General features: G+C 50.3%; 1 protein-coding gene across 2 annotated transcripts in view; it reads left to right on the forward strand.

Moving 5' to 3' along the window:
* The window catches only part of BMP7 (bone morphogenetic protein 7), an 84,575-nt gene extending 64,304 nt beyond the window's left edge, over positions 1–20,271 (forward strand). Inside the window, exons 4-7 of one of the 2 annotated variants that reach the window (XM_055544637.1) lie at positions 10,368–10,565; positions 15,891–15,967; positions 17,812–17,922; positions 19,637–20,271. In XM_055544637.1, the coding sequence (XP_055400612.1) occupies positions 10,368–10,565; positions 15,891–15,967; positions 17,812–17,922; positions 19,637–19,786 (536 nt within the window). In that variant the 3' untranslated portion in view covers positions 19,787–20,271. Of the gene's footprint in view, positions 1–10,367; positions 10,566–11,403; positions 11,535–15,890; positions 15,968–17,811; positions 17,923–19,636 lie in introns of those variants that run through there. The other variant, XM_055544638.1, reaches the window with a different exon arrangement.
* Positions 20,272–23,434: the final 3,163 nt, after the last annotated feature.

Raw genomic sequence — 23,434 nt, forward strand, 5'->3', positions numbered from 1 at the left:
ACACAGAAGCACCTACTCTTGTTCCCAAGACATCTGTTCCAACCTCTTGTCCTTACTTACAGGATCCTCCTTCTTTCCCTTGTCTGCTTAAGAAATCACTGACAGCTCGGGAGGGCAGCACTGTTCAGCCCTGGATCCCTGACCCAAGAATATAATCTGAGGGTCTCAGTTCCCCTCTCATACTCTCTCGTAGGGGACCTCCAGCTTCCTGACCGCCCCAGAGCTCCAAGACCAGAAGGGCCCCTTCTTCACCCACCCACCCACCTCTGCCTTCTGGAGGCAGACTCGGGCTCGTGCTGGACTTCTATGTACATAAAGGGCCTCGGGCTTCTCTCCAGGGCCGCAAGAGTACATATCCCTATTCTTGATCATCCCAGATGGGATCAAATGGGATTGCGAGGCACTTAAAGGATTGATTGAGGGCATATGCTGTGCAAGTGTGGCGCCAGCCGCAGCAGCTGGGGACAGCCCCAGGAGTGAGCCAATCGCCCACGGAGGCCGAGGAGACTAAGCCCCGTCAAGCTGAGGTTGGCGAGCAGTCCACCCGAGGCACAGCTGGCTCCCAGGTGCCTTTGTCCTTGCGATTGCTTCACATCCTGTTTGTTCAGAAGCCAGAGCGAGAGAACCAAGGAAGAGGCCTTGATGACTGGGAGGCTGGGGTGGGTCCTTCCAGGGCTGGTGGGCAATGGCAGCTGGGGTGGCCTTGGGAAATTGGGGTAAGGAGATGTCACAAACATTAACTGTGTTCTCACTGGTCACTTAGGCCTTGGTCCGTCAAGAGGAGTGGCTGGAATTAATGTGTTTTGCACAATGAAGGAGGAGCATTCTTAATGCTCTGGGACTCTGAAGGGCACCCAATAGCTATAGGCCTGGAAAACAAAGAAGCCACAAGAAAACCAAAATGCCACCACTCTCTGCAGTTGAGCTGTGCTCCCTCCTCTCCTGGGAGGCCCATCTTGTGCTTCTTGTCTGCTCCTGGGCTCTTCTGGGCTCGGCATGCCATTTCTGCTCAGGCCACTGGGACCTGCCAGCCGTGGCCTGATGCACTGGCTCATCCCTGGTCCTCAAATCACTTCCCAGAGTCCAACATCCACACCCTTGCCCACCTGGCCCACCTCTTGTAAGGATCTCCCCTTCGAGCCTCCATGGATCCCTCCAACTCCTGGAGGCCCCAGAAGTGGTCTGTGTCCGTGCCTGGGCAATCTCTCCTTTCTGCTTTTCCAGCCACTTGCGCTCAGCGAAGGCTCAGTGGTCAAGTCTGTAGCCTCCAGTCATCTTTCTCCATCTGTAAATGGAATAGCTAGTAGTCAGTGAGCTTCCCTGTTGGCTCAGACAGTAAAGAATCAGCCTGCAATGCGGGAGACCCAGGTTCAATCCCTGGGTTGGGAAGATCCCCTAGTATGGCAACCCACTCCAGTATTCTTGCCTGGAGAATCCCCATGGACAGAGGAGCCTGGCAGGCTACGGTCCATGGGATTGAAAAGAGTCGGACACAACTGAGCGACTGAGCACAGCGCATAGCACAGTAGTCAGTAGTCCTGCCTGAGGAGCTGTACACAGAATGGGCTCCACACGGTGCCTGGCATGAAGCACATACTCAATAATCTGCTGTGAACCAGCAATGGGTAGAGCCCACTCTTCCAGGAACCCTTTCCTTGGCAGATAATAGACAGTAAAGGCATCTTATCTCATGGGGACATTTTATGGTTTTCTTTTCAAGTCTAGAATTATATGGATCTGGGTCATTTAGTCCAGAGATCAGCAAACTCTTTCTGTAAAGTGCCAGATGATAAATGTTTTGGTTTTGTGGGTCAGACGCTCTCTGTGAGGTTCCTCAACTTGGTCATTAGAGTGGTAGTAAATATATGCACTAAAGCAGATGGTAAATGTGTGCATGGATGTGCAAGGCTTTGTTCCAACAAAACTGTATTTGCAAAAAGATGCAGAGGGCTGGATTTGGCCCATGGACTTTAGTTGGCCATCCCTGGTTAGTGTTAGCAGTGGACCCAGCCCTGCCAGGGAAGCAGAGCCGCTCTGTAGCCTCCCTGGCCTCTCCAGATGGCAGGCGGGATGATGCCAGCCCTGATGGACTCTGAGAGTGTGCAAAGAGTGTGGGGAATGGGCAACACGAAGGATTGCACCTCTGCTTCACATCACAGAAATGAAAATGTAGGTCCACACAAAACCTGTCCGGAAACATCTCATGACGCTTATGCTCGCCCACGCTGGAAACAGCCTACGTGTCCTTCAGCTGCTGATGCATCACCAGACTTCATGCATCCACACTATGGACCGTGAAACTCATGGCACCATGAGAGCATCTCAGAGACACGTGGGTTGAAATAAGCTGACACAGAAAACTAGGTGTGCCTGTATATGAAATGTCTAGAAAGTGCAAACCTGTAAGGATGCAAAAAGGTCAGTCATTGCTAGAGTCTGGGAGTCAGGGAAGGGAGTGACAAGAAAGCAGGCTTTCTCCTCCTTGGCACTGTTGGCATTTTCTGTGTGTTTTTTGGGGTGGGGCTGTCCTCTGTGCTGTCGGATGTTTAGCAGCATCTCTGGCCTCCACCCACTCCATGCCAGCAGCATCCTTTGCCCCAAGTTGTAAGAACTGCCACTGTCCCCTGGACGGGGCAGGCTCAACCCTGGTTGGATGCCCTGAGATTAAGCAGCACAAGGGGATTCTTTGGGGTGTGGGCAGTGCCCTGTATCCTGATAGAAGTGATGCTGAGATGAACCCATACACACATTAAAACAGATCTGTTTACCAAAAGAAGGTCGATTTTTGTTGTTCAGTCACTCAGTCACGTCCGACTCTTTGCAACCCCATGGACTGTAGTACATCAGCCTTCCCTGTCCTTTACCATCTCCCAGCATTTGCTCAAACTCATGTCCATTGAGTCGGTGATGCCATCCAACTATCTCACCCTCTGTTGCCCCCTTCTCCTCCTGCCCTCAACCTTTCCCAGCATCAGGGTCTTTTCCAATGAGTTGGCTCTTCACATCAGGTGGCCAAAATGTTGGAGCCTATACATTAATTTGAAAACAAAAATTTAAGAAAAGTCAAGAGGGAGAAACAGAATACCCCATAGACAGGCAAGCCATGAATTCTTCTAAGGATGAAGAAATCAGCAATCGGCAGAGTTGTTACCTACCTGTTGGGTGGGTGGGAGGCCTCCCCACTGTGGTTGTTATAGTCTGTGGCGGAGTCAGTCACTATCACATGCCGGGAAAGGCTTTCTATCTTGACTAAAGGAGCATGTCTTGGCGGATAAAACACAGATGGTTGTTCAATGTGAATGGCCTGGTTGAATGTGAATTTCAGATAAACAACAAATCACTGCATAATATAAGTATGTCCCATGTATTGCAAACATTATTCATTTATCTGAAATTCAAATTTAACTGAGCATCTTGTACTTTTATTTGCAAAATCTGATAACCCCCATCCTTGGGCAAATCTTCAGGATTTTTTTTTTTTTAAACCTATTAACTCTTATCTAGGGCTTACTAGGTGGCTCAGTAGTAAAGAATTCACCTGTCGATGCAGCAAACATAGATTTGATCCCTGGGTCGGGAAGATCCTCTGGAGGAGGAAGTGGCAACCCAGTCCAGTATTCTTGCCTGAAAAATCCCATGGGCAGAAGAGCCTGGCAGGCTACAGTCTCTGGGTTCCAAAGAGTTGGACACCCCTGTGTGATGGAGCACGAGCACTAACACTTGTCTAGAATATAAATCCTTTTCATCTTTCCCAAAGATACAGACCTATGTTAAAATCAGACGTGTCTCTTTTGCCTAGATGAATGTCACCCAGCTCAATCCCTCTGCCTAATACGTTTGGCTTGGCTCTCTATTCAGTGTGGTTTGCCCTGGACATTTAGAGACAAATAAAACAAATACTTGCAAGTGCTAAGTGAAGCCCATATATTGTAACATCATAAAATGAAAAGGAATTCCTCTCCCAGCCAACCCACGCGTCCTCTCCCCCAATATAACCTTTCTCTGCCCTTTGTGGGGATATTAAAACAAAAATAAACTTTATGTATGTACATATCCACATATGTTGGTATATGCTTTAACTTTCTTTGCTCCCTTGTGGAATCACACCGTATCATGTTCTGCCTGTCACTTGGCAGCCCTTCCTTCTGTCGGCCTCATGAGAGCCTAGACCTGTCTTGTTCCTGTCGGAACACCCCTCCACCCCCGGGCACAGAGCCGTGCTGGGCTCGGGACATGTGGGCGCCAGGGATATTTGTAAATAGATGAGTGGATTGTTTAGGTGGCTGGTTGGCACTCCTTGCTGTACCCCCTCATCCAGTTGTCCTGCTTTAACAAAGCATCACATCGTCTCTGGGTTTCACATCAAAAAATTTGACCACAGTGACTTCCCTCTGGCATGTCTGTGTTGCCTGACTTACTTTTGGGAGGGTATACATGACTGCTGGCTCTCAATCTGGGACATTTTGCCTCCCAGGGGACACGTGGCCAGGTCTGCAAACATGTCGGGGATGCATTTTGGGAACAGCCAAGTATGCTGCTAACACAGCCTACAATGCCCACCACAGTGCCCCAGAGAACCATCAGCCCAAATGCCCAGTGCTGGATAGAGAGGCGGCTGTATTTGTGATCACCTTCTTGGTGAACATGCTTTTTTTCCCCCAAAGTATGATTCCAACTTTATCAAATATGTGCATGGGTAACAAGAGAAAAGACTAGAAGGAAAGGCTCAAACTATTTACGGAATTACAGACTTAGCAAACTTTGGGGTATGAATTTTGGAAAATCCCTTTAACTGGACTAGGGTTTTTTCACACACTGTAAAATGCAGTAAAAGGTAAAAGTTTCAACATGTAAATGCTGGGTGGGCTCAGTACGACGTGCTTAAGTATGACACCACCACAGGTGGCCTACTGGTCAGGATCTAGCTGCCTGCAGACAGGCAGCCTGAGGGCTGGTGACCAGTCCTGCCTCTGATCTCTCCTGCCTGTGGGCCAGAGTTTTGGTGAAACGTGCTTTGGGTCCTGTCTGAGAGCTCTGGCCTGTGTGGGAACAGTGGGTGCAGAGGACCATCCCTGCCCTGAGTTATTGATTATTTGTAGGAGGACAATCTGTGTTCAGGGCCCAGAGAGGCTTCCCTGAGCACTATGGGGGTCCAGGGGAGGGCATGGTGGGTGGGGGCTTGTTTCTGGACCCCCACTTGGCTTCCCCTCTCCCCACTCTATCTGCTCCCCACACACCAGCCCCAGTGGGCCTCTTGCCCCGGAACTCTGGCCCTGCCACATCCTCTGGGGCTGCTGTCACACCTAGAACATGATCCCAAGCCCCCACTGAGACCTCATGTGACTCACCGCTGACCAGTCCCCGCTCGTCCCTGAGCGCATTTCCCTCTCTGCTCAGCTCGTGGGGGCTGCCACCTTGCTTGGTGCTATGCCCAGCATCAGCACAGCACAGTACCTGGCACACAGTGGGGGCTCCATGAATCATTGATTGAACCACTAAATGAATAAGCAAGTTGTTTGTTCAAACCTGGGACAGAAGAGGACAAGGCAAAGGGATTTGCAGATGCAGGACCCCTCAGCAGCCACAAGAGATGAGGTCAACATGCATTTCATTTACAAGGAAAGATGTCCACAGTACGTTGCCCCCAAACCAGTTTTTTTGTGAAACAGCAAGGACAGCATATCACTAGGTAGTGTTTTCATAACCTCCCACCCTAACAGGAAGAAAAGCTATGACAAACCTAGACAGCATATTAAGAAGCAGAGACACCACTTTGACGACAAAGATCCATATAGTCAAATGTTCGGTTTTTCTAGTAATCATGTCCCAGTGTGAGAGTTGGACCATAAAGAAGGCTGAGTGCTGAAGAATTGGTACTTTTGAACCACAGTGCTGGAGAAGACTCTTGAGAGTTGCTTAAACAAGAAAGAGATCAAAACAGTCACTCCTAAAGGAAATCAACCCTGAATATTTATTGGAAGGCCAGATACTGAAGCTCCAATACTTTGGCTACCTGAGGTGAAGAGCTGACTCATTGGAAAAGACCCTGATGCTGGGAAAGATTGAAGGCAAAACCAGAAGGGTGTGACAGAGAATAAGATGGTTAGGCAGCATCACTGACTCAATAGATAGATCAAACTCCAAAAGATAGTGAAGGACAGGGGAGTCTGGCATGCTGCAGACCATGGGGTCACAAAGAGTCAGACATTGACTTAGCGACTGAACAACAACAACCCCAAGAGGAAGCCAGGGGACAGACCCAGTTCGGAGTCCTTCATTCCACATTCTTCCCAATTACCAGGGTCACATAGTTGATGTTTCAAGGAACACCAGGGAGAAGACGAGTCTGGGAGAGAGCTGTCTCCTCCCCCACCCCTGGGTGGCTCTTTGAGGTGTGGCCCTGAGTGAAGGGAGCCTCTAAGCTCACGTCAGCCTCCACCCTGTGTTAGGGAACCTTGACGTCTTTTTAGCACACAGGGCAGCCCGGGAGGGAGACTGGGGTATCTGCAGCTCTGTATTTGACATGCTGATGTCACAGCTGAGAACTTGACCTTTGGCTCCAACAGAACAGGGTTCAAATCCTGACTCCACCACTGACCTGTTGCAAGGCCTTCATAGTGTAACCTTTCTTCTCTTTATAAAGTGACATCATGGTATCTGTTCTGTGGGCCCAAGTAGAGGGTTGGATGGACTCTGAGTGCTCCATCCGCTGTTGGCATGGAAGGCATTTATTTGTTCATTTAATAAATGGTCATTAAATCCATGAGTGTCAGGCACTGTGATAGGCATCCTTATACTATTTATTAACAAAAACTGTCTCCCAGCATTCAGTGGATGGATCATTCCTACCCCTGTTTTTTTTTTTTAAATTAATGAATTAATTTATGTATTCTTTATTTTTGACCTGCTGCGTGCAGGCTTTCTCGAGTTGTGGCAAGTGGGGGCTACTGTTCGTTTTGGTGCCGGGGCTTCTCATTGCAGTGGCTTTTCTTGTTGCAGAGCACGGGCTATAGAGCAAGGTGGCTTCGGTAGTTGTGACATGGGCTTAGCTGCTCTGAGGGGTGTGAGACATTCCCGGACCAAGGATCAAACCAGTTTCCCCTGCATTGGCAGGCGGGTTCTTTACCACTGGACCACCAGGGAAGTCCTTGTCCTTTTTTTTTCTTTTTTGTACTTTAAAAAACTAACTTATAACTCACAGAACGTGGAATTCACCATCTAGTGGTTTTTAGTACACTCACCTTCTTGTATAGTCATTGCTGTCTGGTGGTCTTCCCCAGAAGTGACTTCCTGTCCATTAGCACTCACTGCATGCCCTTCCTTCCCCAGGCTCCTGGAAACCATAAATTTACTTTCTGTTTCTATGGATTTACCTATTCTGGACGTTTCATATGAATGAAACCATATAGTATGTGATGTTTAGTGACTGGTTTCTTTCATGTAGCACAGCGTTTTCAAAGGTCATCCATGCTGTAACATGGATCCGTACTTCATTTTTTTTAATGGAGAATAATATTCCTTTGTATGGATACACCACCTTTTATTTATCCATTCATTAGCTAATGGACATTTGGGTTGTTTCCACATTCTGGCTGTTATGAATAATGCTGCTGTGAACACTTGTGAACCTATGTCTTTAGTTCTCTTGGGTGTATACTTAGGGGTGGAATTGCTGGGTTGTATGAGAACTCTGTGTATAACTTTTTGAGGAACTGCCAAACTGTTTTTCAAAAATACCTGCAACATTTTTATAACCCCAACAGCAGCATAGGAAGATTCTACTCTCTCCACATCCTCACCAGTATTTGTTTTTTGTCTGCCTTTATTTAGCCATCTTAGTGGGAGCAAAGTGACATTTCACTGTGGTTTTCCATACTCCTGCTTTTAAAGCTGAATGTCTTTTGTGGTGACACAGTTTCTACCTTTCAAGCCTTAATCTTTTCTCATATTTGGTGACAGAAGGGGAATAGTCCATACCCACCCTCTGAGTGCCTGTGGTCCGCCAGGCCCAAGATAACTTGCTACCCCATTCTCTAGTTCCCAAGCCTCTAAGTAAAGGGGCTAAGAAAAACCCTAAGATGGCAACTCGGACTAAACAAAGAGGTTTATTCATTTGGGTGATTGGGGCAAGAATCCGGCCAGCTTTAAAACTGGTTTGATCCAGTGGCTCAGTGATAGCACCAGAAATCACGTGTCTGTTGTTCTCTCTGCTCTTCCTTCCACCAGCCCAGCCCCATTTGGTGATGTAGTCCACCTATGGTTGCCAGATGGTGGCTGTTTCTGGGCTCTCCTTCCTCCCTCAATGCTGTCCAGGGACAGAGAAGGTTGCTCTGAACCCTACACTTGGAAACTTCCATTCATTGGCTCAATGGGTTCACTTGAATCAATCACTATAGTTGGGGGGTTGGTTGCTGAGTATTAGAATACAGGCCCCGCCCGCTATGGCCAGGCTGGAGTGAGTTTAAGGCACAGCTGCCTAAATAAAAATTGAGTTGAGTAGCAAGAAATGGGGTGGGGGAGAGAGGGCATGGATGAGACAATTGGCATTGCCCCTGTTTCACAGATGAGGAAATAGAGGCCCCAGCATGCAGCTTCCTCATGGGCTGGTCACCAGCAGATGTAGGTTTCAGCCACCTGGAGACCGTCTTCCCTCTGTCTGCCCATTTCTCAGCTGAGGCTGTGGGACCCTGGACCTGGCTGTACTGCCAGTGGCCAAAGCGAGCCAGACACCCTCCCTCAGAGGTACAGTGGCTGCATTTAGTGGATCTGAAACAGCATCAGGTTTTCAGGGAGGCATTTTTATTTTGCCCTAACAGCCTTCCGGGGGGAGGGGGGTGGTGCACAGTTCCTAGGGGCTCGACTTTAATGGTTTCTTTTATAGAATCATTCAAATTATAGATGCGTGAACTCGAGGAAACCCTGCTAAAGAATGCAGGAAAGCTGGCGTTAAGAGGGACTAAGGTGAAGTAGTGGGGGTGGGGGGGCTGTTTTGAACATTTGCTGTAATACAGCTAAAGCAAATGCCCCTGATGCTGAGCTGGTCCTTGGGCGTCTGGGTTTGTGGACATCTGGCCTGTCTGGAGAGCACCAAGGAACGTTGATTCCAGAGTGACTGGGCCCAGTGCCTTCACTGGCCTCCAACCCCTTTCACCAAACTTGCAGGGACCATATCTGTCATGATTAAGCAGCCTGCCCTGGTTTCAAATTCAGCTCCCTCACTTCTAAGCTCATTGTCCTTGGGCAAGTTTTCAGCCTCTCTGAGCTGTTTTGTCTTCTTGTTTTATCTTCCTTTGGAATACTTATCACCACTGGGCATGGTAGTAGTTATTGACCGGGGGAAACTTCTGCAGAAATTAACACTTGTGACTGGCAATTTGTTATGTAAGTGAATACTGAGATGTCTCTGATCAGTTAACATTGGAGTAACAACACGTTTTAATACGTCTCAATAATGAGTTAAATATGTATTGACCAATGTCTTCATTGTTGCTGCAGCTGGTAGCCTGTTCTTAGCCCCCATCACACTGGACCCACCCTCAGAGCACAGAACACCCTGACTGCCTCACCCGCCTTCTCACCCAGTATCCGGGGTTGCCAATTCTCTTGGCATCCCTCTTCCTCTTGTTCTGGCTTCCTTCAGATTCTTTGCCACCGAGCAGTGCTTGTGCACAGCCTCTGTTGCATTCCCCAGACCTCTCAGATGGAGACAGGGCCCCTGGGCTCAGCCCTCATGTCGCTTGTCTGATCTCCTAGACCACTGTCCTGAGCTAGCATCTAATCTAATGAGCACTTCCAGTGTGCAGAGGTCTGCTGGGAGCATCTGTGTGTCGAATGGCAGATGCCGAATGTGAACCCAGGAAGGTAGGCCTAGGGCCAGAGCCTGTCCTGCCTCCAAGGCTGTCTGTCCTGCTGGTGAAGTTGATTCCAGATGTGGCTGGGCCCAGGTGAAGAGGGATGGGGTGTCAGACTAGGACTCAGAGGTTCCACTGCCTGCCCACCTACCCCTCCCCTCTTCCCTTGGGCGTCAGGTGGGGGTTTCAGTCAGGAGCCGCTGAGTCACACTGTGTCACACCCCTCCCGGCTCCGTTTGTCTCTGCGCACACATCACCACAGGCTCCCTGCCCTGCATGATTCCTGTCTGCCTTCCCCACCAGTTTGCACGCCCAGAGGCCAGGGAGTTCTCTCTGTGTGTTCCCACTGTGTTCCAAGTTCCTAGGACAACCCGGTGTAGAGTCAGAGCTGAGGCCATGCTGGTGATGGAGGAGTGGCAAGTACATGGATGGACATTGTGAGGTTCGCTAACGTGACATCTGTTCAGCCCTTCCCACTAACCACCTGTTCTGTGCATTTGACTGCTTCCCATATAGGACAGAGCATCAACCCCAAGTTGGCGGGCCTGATCGGGCGGCAGGGGCCCCAGAACAAGCAGCCCTTCATGGTGGCCTTCTTCAAGGCCACCGAAGTCCACCTCCGCAGCACCCGCTCCACGGGGGGCAAGCAGCGCAGCCAGAATCGCTCCAAGACGCCCAAGAACCAGGAAGCCCTGCGGGTGGCCAACGTCGCAGGTACACCGGGGTGGGGGATTTACTCCACGGACCCCCAGGAGCCCACAGGGAGCCCCCTGCAGGACTTCAGCCGGGGGTGGCTCAACATCCATGCATGTGCTCCACAGATGGTTCTGGAACCCATGCAGCAGGAAGCACCACCCACAGAATCCCTTCCTGTCCAGAGCTCACCACCTTCATTGTGTAAATTGTCTCATAAATTCATTTCAAATGCAAGTAGCAGAACATGAGTATCACAGGATGCCAAATCATGTGAAATTTCTAAACAAACAAAACAAGAGCTACAAATAAATAAAGGAGAACTATGAAAACATACACAGAGGGAAGACTTCACCCCATTGTCCTGAGGAAGGCAGGGAGAAAAAGTGAAGGGAAGGTGCTGTATCTTTCATTTTATTTCTTCAAGTGAAATGCATTTGAAACTCATGGCAAACTTTAACACTTGCTGAACATGGGTTTGTGCATTGGAGAAGGAAATGGCAACCCACTCCAGTGTTCTTGCCTAGAGAATTCCAGGGACGGGGGAGCCTCGTGGGCTGCTAGTCTATGGGGTCACACAGAGTCGGACACGACTGAAGCGACTTAGCAGCAGCAGCAGAACATGGGTGGTAAGATTTTCTTGTAGAGCCTTCCCAGCTCTGGATTCATCATGAGCTGGAAAAGGCCTGGGGTTGGTGGGAGGAAATGTGGAAAGGAGCGTGGGGGTGTTTAGAAGGGTGAGGGGGCGTGGCAGAGCAGCCCCCACCCTCAGATCCACATATATTGTCAATAGCTTCTTCTGCCTTACCTGGAAGGTCATTTCCAGAATTTTGAAATTGCTGTTCATTTTCCTTTTCAGGGAAAAGCAAAAATACAGTTACTGTGATTGGTGATGTTTTTTAAGAGCAGGGCGCCCTGCCAGATGGACTCCAGTGAGTCTGTGTGGTTCCAGAGTTTGTGTGCAGAGATTTTGTAAGAATTCTTTTCTGGCAGGTGCATCCACTCTTTTTTAGGCTGCTCAAGTGAAATCTGATCCCCCAAATTAAAAAAGCAACAAAATCTCTTCATTTGTATTTTAAGCATGCTCTATGCCAGGTTCTTGGGGGTTGGGGTTCAACAGCGAAAGCCCAGCCATGGCCCACAGTTCATGCAAGGTGGGCAAAAGGGGGCTGTCACTTACAGGCATACTGATCACAGCCCTGGGAGCCAGGAGATGGTGACGAGGGACCCTTTAGGGGATGGTTCAGAGGAGACTTCTTCAGGGGCAAGCTGGTGCCCCCAAGGTGAGGCTGGGTGGGCTGGAGACCAGCACTCCAGACAGTGGGACGCACAAGTGAAGGGAGTTTTCATGACAGCTTTGGCGGGCAGTGGAGGGCAGGCCACGTGGCTGGGACAGGGAGGGTGCGGCTGGGGAGTAAGCAGAGTCAAGTGTCCTCTTGGGAGCCACATCGTGAGTTTGAATTTCATCCAAAGCAAATTTGGAGGCCTTTGCAGGGTTTCAAGCTGTGATGTGGGGTGGGGTTGATAAGCAGCTCATTCTGGCTGCTCTGAGAATGGTGGGGAGCAGGGTGGGGCACTTGGGGAGGGTCAGCATAGGGAGACTTGTTAGAGGCTTTTCCATGTCAGGCAGGCAGGAAGTGCTGGCAAATGTCAGCCTTGCAAAATCTCCCATGTCTCCCATGTACAGGTGTATGGTCTAACCAACACAATGAAAGGGGAGGGACTGCCCTCAAAGTCTTAGAATTGCACACCCAGCTTCCCCCACCACATCCTTACCAAACCGCCATCATCTCCACTTACATAACCCCCAGGATGGGGCCCTCACTACCACACATGACAGCTCTTCTACCTTGGCTAGGATCTGCTTTCTTGCTCTAGAGTTCTACTTCCTGGTCCTGTTTGAAGTTCACTTAAATCCTGCCTGGAAGTTTAATTTAAAAAAAAAAAATACCAAAGCCTGGGCCCCACCACAGTCTTAAAAAACGAGAATCTCAGAGGGCGTGTTTGCCTGCACATGCCCATTGAAAGTGCTTTACCTCCTCCCATAATGGCTTCCCAGATGGTACAGTGGTAAGGAATCTGCCTGCCAATGCAGGAGACATGGGTTCAATCCCTGGGTCAGGAAGATCCCCTGGAGGAGGAAATGACAACCCCTTCCAGTATTCTTGCCTGGAAAATTCCCATGGACAGAGGAGCATGGTGGGCCTGCGTCCATGGGATCACAAAGAGTCAGACATGACCGACCACCTGAGCACACACACACCTCCCGTGATGGGCTAAGAATCCTGCCGCAGGGGCACACGAGTAGAAGCCTCTCTCCCATGGGAGCCCTGTGTGTGCTGGAGGGACTGGACATGTTCTGCCGACATGCCTTGCCCCCCAAAGGCCTTCAACTGCTCTTCAGACTGTGTGGTTTGGGGTGAGAAGCTGGGATCCTCACTTCCCTTCCGCTTCCTTCTCCCACCCCCATTTGGACCCTCCCCTGGTCATTAGCCATCTTCACCAGATGACCCGTGGGGGTGGGAGCTGAGTCCAGGCAGCTGCTCAGGCGGGGCTTGCGGAGGTGGATGAAGCAGCTCCTGCTTGCCTGCCCGCTTCTGCTGGGGGCGGGTGGGGCAGGGCAGGAGGGCAGGCCAGCTGGGAGTCCACTTTTTGAGCATCTCTTCTTCCTTTTCCTTGTCTTTCTGTTAAGAAGAGGTCAGAGTGAAATAGTTCTGACCACTTCCTCCCAGGGCAGCTGTGTTCCAGGGGAGCCTGGAGGAGCCAGGTGTCTGGGGTCCCTGAGGGCAGAGTCAGGGCCCAGCCCATACTGACATGCCCACAGCTAGCTTCAGGAGCTGCTCTTGGCCTTGGCGTGTGGGGCCTTGGGCTTCAACATTAAGCCAAATATCATTGCCTTGTTTTCAGGGTTGGGGAAACTGGCACTGAGGCCCCTACTCATAATTGATTAGACATTGCTAATCAATTAAGGCAGTTTCTTCTCAGTGAGCCTGCACGTACCTTCAGATTCTTCTTTACTCAGGGCACCAAACAGCCAGCAATGTTAGTTCTCAACACACAGCTTCTTTGCCACACCCCTGGCCCAGGCGAACGTGCTCAGACCTTTGTCTTGTTCAGGCTCCTTCACACAGCATCACAGCTGAGGTTGCTCCTGTCTCTCCCCTCTCCCTTCCACCTGTCTACAGGGAAGGAGGGGAAGAAGCCTTGTGAAGTTGCTGCCTGGGGTTACAGGCGTGGTCACAGTGATGGAGGCCTTCCTGGATTTCCACTGTGTCTGTGCCTTCCAGATGGCACAGTGCGAATGGTCCAGGAGGTTGCTCGGTTCCCCTCTGAGGGGTCTCTTGGCCTTGATCTTTGCATATGAATGACCACCAGGCCCTCAGCAGCCCTGCTACCCTCATAGCTGGTGTTCTCGCTCTCTTTCAGCCCTCAGGTTAGGTCCTGAGGTGAGGAAGAGGGGCCCAGGACTCCCATTCCTGCTCCATCCTCCCTAACCTCCCTCACCCCCAGCGATGGAGCTCAGTGCAGACCTTTCCCCTCCTCACTGCCAACCACCGACCCCAGCATCGCCGCCTCATTCCCGTCCTTCTGCCCACCACCACTTCTGTCCTGGTTATTGCTGACTTCTAACCCTCCTCTCCATCCCACCCTGTCCTTATCCTGGAATCTCCTACCTGGCCCACCATCTCACTTCCTTTGGTTCTTACACAAGCACCACTTTCTCTGAAGGCCCTTGGTTAGCACCCACAGCACAGAGCCCCCAGCACATTGTTCCTGTCCTCCTCTCCTCCCTTAGTTCCTCCTTGATGCTCGTCTAGATGCAACGTAATCGGTGTTTACTCATTTGGTTATCGTCTGCCTCCCTTGCTGGAAGATAAGCCCCTCGATGCTTCATTCACACTTGAAGCTCCAGTGCCCAAACCAGTATCTGCAAACCCATAGATGCTCTGTAACAATTTGTGTGAATGAACAAACAAACAAATGAATGAATGAATGACATACTGGGCACCAAGTAATAAGGGCCTGAGACACCCGAAGGCCGGTGCTCCCTGCCCCCCTCATTGGGATCATCTCCCTGGTTCTGAGTGTTTCCTAGGGACCAGGATCCCTCCCTCCTAGAAACTTATAGGCCATTCTGTCATAATCAATTGTCATTTCCTCACTGGTTTGTACATTTTTGAAAATGTCTTCTCTCAACCCTAGATATAAAGATGTGTGTAAAATTAGGAATATTCAAAAAAGCCAATAGAAAGCCCATGGGAAATTTTAGATGGAAGAGAGAGAGATTGTGGTTAAGAAAAAAAAAAATGAATCCCTCTTGCTCCTGGGTACAGGGAAGATTGTGCAGCAGCAGCAGAGTGTGTGTTTGTGTCAGAGAGAAAGGGAGACAGAGAAAGAGATAGACAAAAGGAGAGAGACAGAGAAACAGATATTCCTGCATGTTTACAAGTGCTCAGTTCCAAACCCCAAATTCCTACCAACTCTACATACTTCTGGAAAACCCCAGTGCATAATTTTCGTTCCGCAGAGAAACCTCAGTGTTGTGTTTTTCTGAAAGGTCAATGGGACTTGACTTTTTGCCCTCTCATGTCTTCTCGGTGATGGGGGCTTTGTCCCAGGCCCTGTCTGTGCCTCCTCCTGCCTCCCTCCATGGGGCTGAGCATCTCAAGGTGAGGCTGAGCGGAAGCAGCACACCCCCTACCCCGCCCCCATTCAGGCATGACACCCCCATTCAGGCATGACGCCCCCATTCAGGCATGACGGGATGCAGATGGACATGGATTCCCACATGGAATCTGGGCAGACATCAGCAACCAAACCAGAGAAAACAGCGTGCACAGGAGGATCCAGGGATAGCTGTGAACTAAGACTGTGTGAGAGATGGAGGCTATGGAGGCCATTTTCAGGGGGTAGAAATGAGTTTTGAGGCTACAGATGCTTGAATGACCTTTGTGTCCAGCTCCCAAAGTTTGCTTGGGGTCACACCACTGCCTTAGACTGCTGCTGCTGCTGCTAAGTCGCTTCAGTCGTGTCCGACTCTGTGCGACCCAATAGACAGCAGCCCATCAGGTTCCCCCATCCCTGGGATTCTCCAGGCAAGAACACTGGAGTGGGTTGCCATTTCCTTCTCCAATGCATGAAAGTGAAAAGTGAAAGTGAAGTCACTCAGTCATGTCCGACTCTTAGCAACCCCATGGACTGCAGCCTACCAGGCTCCTCCGTCTGTGAGATTTTCCAGGCAAGAGTACCGGAGTGGGGTGCCATTGCCTTAGACTGAGGAAGCATTAATGTGTGTGTTTCCTCTTCCTCCCCATGGTACTTCACCTCTGCTCCCCATCACTGCAGAAAACAGCAGCAGCGACCAGAGGCAGGCATGTAAGAAGCACGAGCTATACGTCAGCTTCCGGGACCTGGGCTGGCAGGTAAGGGGGAGGGTGGCTGGGTCTGCCTCGGTGTTGGGAACCTCTGGGATGGGCTTCCCTGTGCTCCCCACCATGGCGGTGGGACTGGGTCCCCTATGTGCAGTGAGCCCTGGTTCTCATCTCTTGAGATTCCAGCTGTTTAGTCGTTAAGTCGTGTCCAACTCTTTTGAACCCCCATGGAATTGTAGCCCTTCAGGGTCCTCTGTCCATGGGATTTCCCACGCAAGAATACTGGAGTGGGTTGCCATTTCCTCCTCCAGGGGATCTTCCTGACCAGGGATCGAACCTGCGTCTCCTGCATTGACAGGTTGATTCTTTACCACTGAGCCACCTGGGAAGCCTCATGTCCTAACTAGAGGCTGCAGGGATGCCTCATGAAACCCAGGAGCAGAAACCTGGTTTCTGCTAGAGACTCAGGCTAGAACCAGAAGCCCAAACACTGTGGACTGTGAACCTCATTCTCCACGTGAACCCCATTGGCACCCTGCACTGGCTGCTTCCCTCAGATATGGCCAAGTCCATGTGCTGGAATCCAGCCACCTGGAGGGCGGGCCCCCACCCTCTGTGGTATCTGTCTGCCCCTCCTTCCCCCATCTGTGCTTCAGATTCCCAGGGAAGGGGCTGATTGGCCCAGCTTAGGCTAGGTGCTTGTTCCTGAACCAATCAGGTATTGTAGGACTGGGATCATGTCCTAGGACCATGGCTGACCCCCTCTGGAACCATTTAGCTGAAGCAGGGCAAAGGGCAAGGGATGAATTCTAGAAAAAGAGTATCTCAACTGTTGATGAGTTTCTATGACCTCCTGGGCCCTTTTCTAGGCATTGGAGATGCAGCTTTGGGCATAGCAAGGTGCCTGCCTTCATGAAGCCCAAATATCCCTGGAAAGGGTGTTGTCATGAAATTACCAGGGCCATTGGTTTTGTTGTTCTCCCCTCACAGAGCCTGTATTTCCGTAGGAGGGTCCAGATTCTTCCCAGAGGATAGTGTTCCCAGATACGCTCTCAGGGCTCTTGTGCACACAGACAGCTTGGAACCCTCCTGGGATTCTGTCTTCAGTCTTAGGATACCATCCACAGTCTAAGGGGTTGCTCACGTTCTAGTGTGGAATGGAGCCCCCAGGTGCACTTGAGTCCCTGAGGGGTGTAGTTATTGCTAGAGCGCCATTTCTGTGTTGACCTGACCACAAAGCATCCTTTGTTGAGTCGCACAATGTATCAGGCGCTGTGCTGGGTGAAGAGAGGTCTGAAGGCTTTGTTAACAGACCGCCCATGTGCTACCACATAGCAGGGGTAAGACTGATACCCTCGGTCACCTCTGTCTGTGCCACCTTCCAGTGAAGACCCAGCGTCCATTCTGGGCTCAGCCCAGCCCCCTGGTTTTTCCCTTATTTTTATTGTCTGTTGGGACAAGGGCTTCACAGCTGGCTCAGTGGGTAGGTAAAGAATCTGCCTGCAGTGCAGGAGATGCAGGAGACGCGGGTTCGATCCCCAGGTTGGGAAGGTCCCCTGGAGGAGGGCATGAAAACCCACTCCAGTATTCTTGTCTGGAGAGTCCCATAGACAGAGGAGCCTGGCGGGCTGCAGTCCATAGTGTCTCAGAGTCTGAAGCGATTGAGCACTCACGCACTGGACCAAGAAAGGCTGCCTCCTGTCTCTTCTGCCTCTGCAGGAGCCCCAGCCGCCCAGAAGGAGGTGGGCTATGCCTTTGACCTCTGGGAGCTTCGGAACCTGGCCCGCAGGAGGAGGGTTTCGGCCTGGAGGGTGGGACCCTGCAGTTCTCACTTTGTTCTAACCACGCCCCTCACCTGACCACGCCCCTTCACGCTCTCTGCTCTCTCCCCGCAGGACTGGATCATCGCACCCGAAGGCTATGCCGCCTACTACTGTGAGGGGGAGTGCGCCTTCCCTCTGAATTCCTACATGAACGCCACCAACCACGCCATCGTGCAGACGCTGGTGAGTGTGGCCTGCGTACCGCCCGGGGTGTGACCCGCTGCTGCAGCAGGGCCACCAGATCCAGCCTCATGTCCCTACAAGCTGGGGCCACAGCAGGTCTCTAACATATCATGAGTTTCTGGAGCCCTGGGCCCTATTGCTTTCCTGGGCCCTTCCTCCATAAAAAGTATGTTTAACAGCATATAAGTATAATCATTGTGTATGATCTTCAACCCTGAAGTGCATTTATTTCTCCTAGTTTTAAAAGCAGCTAGAACAGTTCCTAAAAGTATCATAAATAAACATCACTGTGCCTAAGGGCAGTTGTCCTGGCCTTGCCTCAGTCTGCGTTGTTCCTGGTAGTCAGCATCCACCTCTTTAGGCTTCCCCCATCCCCTACTCCACAATGTCTGGGCTTCCTACAGGTGAGGCGGCCTTGAGAGTTGGTCCCCTCCTAGAGTTCACATCTTTGCCTCCTAGCCTTGATTTCGTGGCTCAGCCATTCAAGGGTGTTTATTGAGGCAGAATCATCTAATATAGCCTAGACTCGGACCATCCAATATGGTACCCACTTTTATATGTGGCTCTTGAATACTTGAATGTGGCCAATCTCAACTGAGATGTTTTGCAACTATAAAATACACACTGAGTTTTGAAGCCTTAGTATAAAAAAATGTAAAATATCTCATTCATGACTTATGTTAAGTATATATTGAAGTGATAATAGCTTTGAAATGCAGGGTTAAAGTATATTATTTAAATTTATTTCACCTGTTTCTTTTTCATTTTGTAGAGTATAGCTACTAGAACATTTTAAATTACACTTGTGATTTGCATTTGTTTTTCTTGGACAGGACAGGCCTGATCCAGAGGCCAGCAATCTTTTTCTGAAAACAGCCAGATAGTAAATATTTTTAACTTTAAGAGTCATAAGTTTCTGTTGCAGCTATTCACCTCTGCTGTTATAATGCAGAAGCAGCCACAAACGCTGTGTGATGAATGGTTGTGGCTGCATGCCAACAAAACTTTATTTATAAAAACATGTGGCAGAGCAGGGTTTGACCTGCAGGCCGACCCTTGTCTGGCCCAGGGGTTCTCAACTTGGGGCAGTTTTGCCTCCCAGGGAATATTTGACAATGTCTGGCTTCCTCTGTGTCTCAGCAGTAAAGAATCCACCTGCAATGCAAGAGCTGCAGGAGACATGGGTTTGATCCTTGGGTCAGGAAGATCCCCTGCAGGAGGGCACAGCAACCCACTCCAGTATTCATGCCTGGAGAATCCCATGGACAGAAGAGCCTGGTGGGCTACAGTCCAGGGTCGCAAAGAGTCAGAGGCGACTGAAGCGACTTGGCATGCAAGTCCAGAGACATTTTTAGTTGTCACAGTTGAGGGGTGGGGGTGGAGTGCCTTTGACTTCTAGAAGTGGAGCCCAGGGATGCTGTCAAACATCCTGGAATGTCAAAGAGGACAGCCTCATGAGGGAGAATGACCCGGCCCCCAGTATCTTCCTAGCTGTATGCCATGTGACCCAGTATGCTCTGGTTCTCTCATCTGTAAGTCCAGGATAACCCCAGAACTGAGTTAGTTAGCCATCAAGTGCTTAGAACTAGGAGTGCCCAGTGAGTGTCAGCAGTGGGGATTCTGTCCAAGCAGTACCTGTTCCTTACAGGAATATGGAGGCCAGGGAGGAGTGACTCTCCAGGTCTCACCACAACCGTTTTGGGGTGTGTTTCAGGTGCACTTCATCAACCCGGAAACAGTGCCCAAGCCTTGCTGTGCTCCGACTCAGCTCAATGCCATCTCTGTGCTCTACTTCGATGACAGCTCCAACGTCATCCTGAAGAAATACAGAAACATGGTTGTCCGGGCTTGTGGCTGCCACTAGCGCTTCCCGGAAGTCACACGCTTTCGAGACACGTTTTTCTGGATCCTGGGTCTCTCACCGTCCAGCACCTCCCACCTCCTCGGCGAGGAGCCAGCAGACCATCTGCATTTTGTGAGGCCTTCCCATTCCCTCTCCCCAACTATAATGCTGTAGGAGTGTTAAGGAATTTGAGAGGCAGATGGCTTTTGATCCGATTTTCATCAGCATCCTACAGACAAGATCCTACAAGCTGCTGCAGGCAAAACCTAACAGGAAAAATATATATATATCAAGAAAAATTGCTGGGCCCCGATCACTGGCTGTGAAGTCTCAGCCGTGCACCAACTCGTTCCCAGGGGTAATTACGACACCCTTCAGCCCAGCCACCAGCAGCGGGAGGAAGGGGGTGTGGCCAAGGGTGGGCACGCTCTTGTTTGTGTGAGAGGAAGATGAATGCAGAAGTCCCTGTAATAAATGTCACAATAAAACGAATGAATGAAAATGGTTAGGATGGTACAGATATATTTTCCTAAACAATTTATCCCCATTTCTTGGTTTACTCTGCTTTCATAAACAGAAGCTGTAGCTGGCAGAGGGAGTGGAGGCCCCCTTTCTGTGCCATTCCAGTTTCATTCTGAGGCTTGCCCAGGCCCACTGTTTATGTAGACTCACCCCAATGCCAAGATTTGTCCAGTGAAGGAGAGGGAAAATTTATCCTTGGAGTTGGGAGTGTGTTGAACTTGAAGGATAAATAGGTTCCATCGTTCAGCCAGGTGCCTGGTGGCAGAAATTAAGATAAGTGTGTAGAGTACTGGCAGACACTTGGAATTGGTTTTCCAGCTCTCCCCCCAGTAGGAAGTCAGTGAGAGGTGGCAGTTGGAGGAGAAAAGCAGTCAGGACAAAACTTGCAGCTCAATCCTGAGTTAGGGCCACCATAGCCCTATTTTAAGAAGCACACTAGCTCTTAACAGGGGTGGATGGGCAGGAGGGTCATCCATCCCCCAAGCAGACTCCTCTATTGGCCGTTGATAGCAGCATCCTAGAGTCTGGGCTCTGATGAGGGCCTCTGTAGTCACCGATTTTCATTCGCAGACCCCTACGGGAGGACCCTGCAAAAGAATCAGCCCCTGGAAGCAAGGGAAAGGTGACACAGTGGGAGGTCTGCTGGGAGCAGGATGTGCAGATATGCATCTCAAATGGAAGGCTGAGGAAGCTGTCTTGAGAGTGTCCTGACTGGAAGGTACCGTTTCTGACATGGCCCTTGGCACATGCCTCCCTCACCTTGGCCAGAAGGTCCCCAGCCTCCAGCTGCACCATGGGCCCTGGAGACCACCAGGCTGTCTGTGAACAAAAACCAGGGTTATCCAGGTGACAGCTGCAGCCCCTTGGATCTGGTCTAGTGCAGAACTGTCTCTCCATGTTGATTAAGTTAGTTCCTGGAAACACGGGGCCCTGTTTTAATTTTCTTTTATTTTTTCTTCTTCAGTAGCTTGGGCTGCAGCCTTCACTCTGCCTGGTCAATGGGGAAGAGTCGCTGTTTTTGTTACATTTTGTTTTGTCTGTTGACAGATCTGGGGATTTGGTGAGATTCCCTCTTGCTGCAAGCTTTCACACCACGTACACCCCTAGCATCATTTGTACACTGAAACCTGTAAATAGCTGTTACAAAACAAAGAAATTATTTATGTCATCTGAAGCTCATTTTAGACCCTCTCCAATCCCTTGTTCAGGACAACAAGCTTGCTTTCCTCCAACCTGTTTATTTTCTTATTTAAGACTATTTATTAAATGGTCAGACTGATGTACCTTCAGCCATTGCATAGAGCAGTCCTCAGAGAAAATGCTGTATATAGACAAAATAAAAGGGTTTTGACTTTGCAATAAAAGGAGACATTTGGTTCTGGTTTTGGGCCTGTGTATGTCTGTGTTGTTTTTTCTTTGAATGCCTGGATATTGGAGTTCTCTTGGTCTGCTGAGAACTCTTTGCCTTAGCCTCCACCATTAACACGCTGTGTATCATCCAGGCCTGGGGGAGAAAGGGACGCTCATCAGTATTCGGTACAGCTGTGCGGGGCTCCGGGCGGGAGAGATGGAACCAAACAACGAATGAGAACTTGGTAGGCTTGGCTACAAAGGTCCTTGATTGAAGTACAGTGCAGCTGTCAGCAGCTGTTTCAAAGAGGCAGGGGGTAAATTAGCTGTGTTTACTGCTAACATAGTTGAAAGATTTAGTCATCCCAATAAAACAGAGGCACAAGAAAGAGAAAGAACTAGTAATGGGGGTAGGGGGAGTGTACACCCAAAACTTTAAAGCGGTGCAGGCCCCAGAGCCCAGCACTGTCCAGTGCAAATTATTTCAGCGGTTTGGGGGCTGCTGTTGGCTCCCGGCTTGAGCCATGGATGGCCCCCAACGGGCCTGGCGAAGGCAGCCAGGGGCCTGCTGCGCACGCAGCAGCCCGCAGCCATGCAGTGTGGAGCAGTCGCTCGGGTCCCTTTCCGCTTTGAAGTGCATGCTGAGGTCACCTGATGGATGTTAGAATCTGGGCTCATTCCCTGGCCCGGCTGCCTGCTCTTTCCCTGTTGCCTCAAATGAAGCAGCCGCTCCTAACAAGTTCCAGCCCCTGGTTTCCAAACCCTCTTGTCATTGTCCCGATGCATGATCCAGCTTTTGTTCTGCTTCCAGGCTGGAGACCAGAGCCGCACACCAGAGGGCCAGATGCGGCCTGCAGACGTGTCTTATTCCTCCTGCGTGCATGGTGTTTATACATTTTTAAAAAGTGAATTTGTTGCCAACACGTTTTTGAAAATCAGAAGGCTGGGGTGAAAAAAAATCTCAAATTCTGGCTTCTCCTGAGCAGTTGGCAGACCTGGCCTCTCCCAGGCCCCGTTCTTGCGTGGCGGCTCCGGCTGGAGCCCAAGTGCAGTTATAGCCGCAGTCTTCACTGCTCCCTGTTGTCTAGCTCAGGAAGGTGCAAATGTCAGCTGCTGTTTTTAAAAGTGTAGGTTATCTGTTGATGTGTGCCCATGTCTCTATTAAGAGTAGGAAAGTAAAAGCTGGACTGAGGGCTTCTCTGATGGTCCAGTGGTTAAGAATCTGCCTGCCAATGCTGAGGACATCGATTTGATCCCCTGTCCAAGAAGATTCCATATGTCATGGGGCAACTAAGCCCGTGCCCCACAACCCAGGTACTGCAACTACTAAGACTTTGGGCCACAACTACTGAAGCCCGTGCACCCTGGAGCCCCTGCTTTGCAAATGAAGCCACCTCAGTGAGAAGCCCTCGCACTGCAACTGGAGAGTAGCCCTCACTTGCTGCAACTAGAGAAAGCCTGCGCAGCAAGAAAGACTCAGTGCAGCCGAAATTAAATCAATAAGTAATTTTTTAAAAAGCTGGACTGAATGAGCCACACTTCACGGGGAAGAGGACAAGCCTTTGCTCCTCTCTGGCTCACTTTCCCCATAGACTGCCAGTTGGATCCCTACAGGCAGGTGTGTCTGGCTGAAGCGCCGCAGGTGACATCATCTTTGGCCTGCACCTTACTCCCTCCTGGTTCCCACCTCTCTTGCTCTTTGTCACCTTGAAGCCTCATCTCCTCGTCCCACTCACTGAGCACCTGTGTCAGGGACCATGGCTACCACCACTTGGCGTGATGTTGTCAGTGTCCATT

This window comes from Bubalus kerabau, chromosome 13 (genome assembly GCF_029407905.1).
Source record: "Bubalus kerabau isolate K-KA32 ecotype Philippines breed swamp buffalo chromosome 13, PCC_UOA_SB_1v2, whole genome shotgun sequence".
NCBI classification, from domain to species: Eukaryota; Metazoa; Chordata; class Mammalia; order Artiodactyla; family Bovidae; genus Bubalus; species Bubalus kerabau.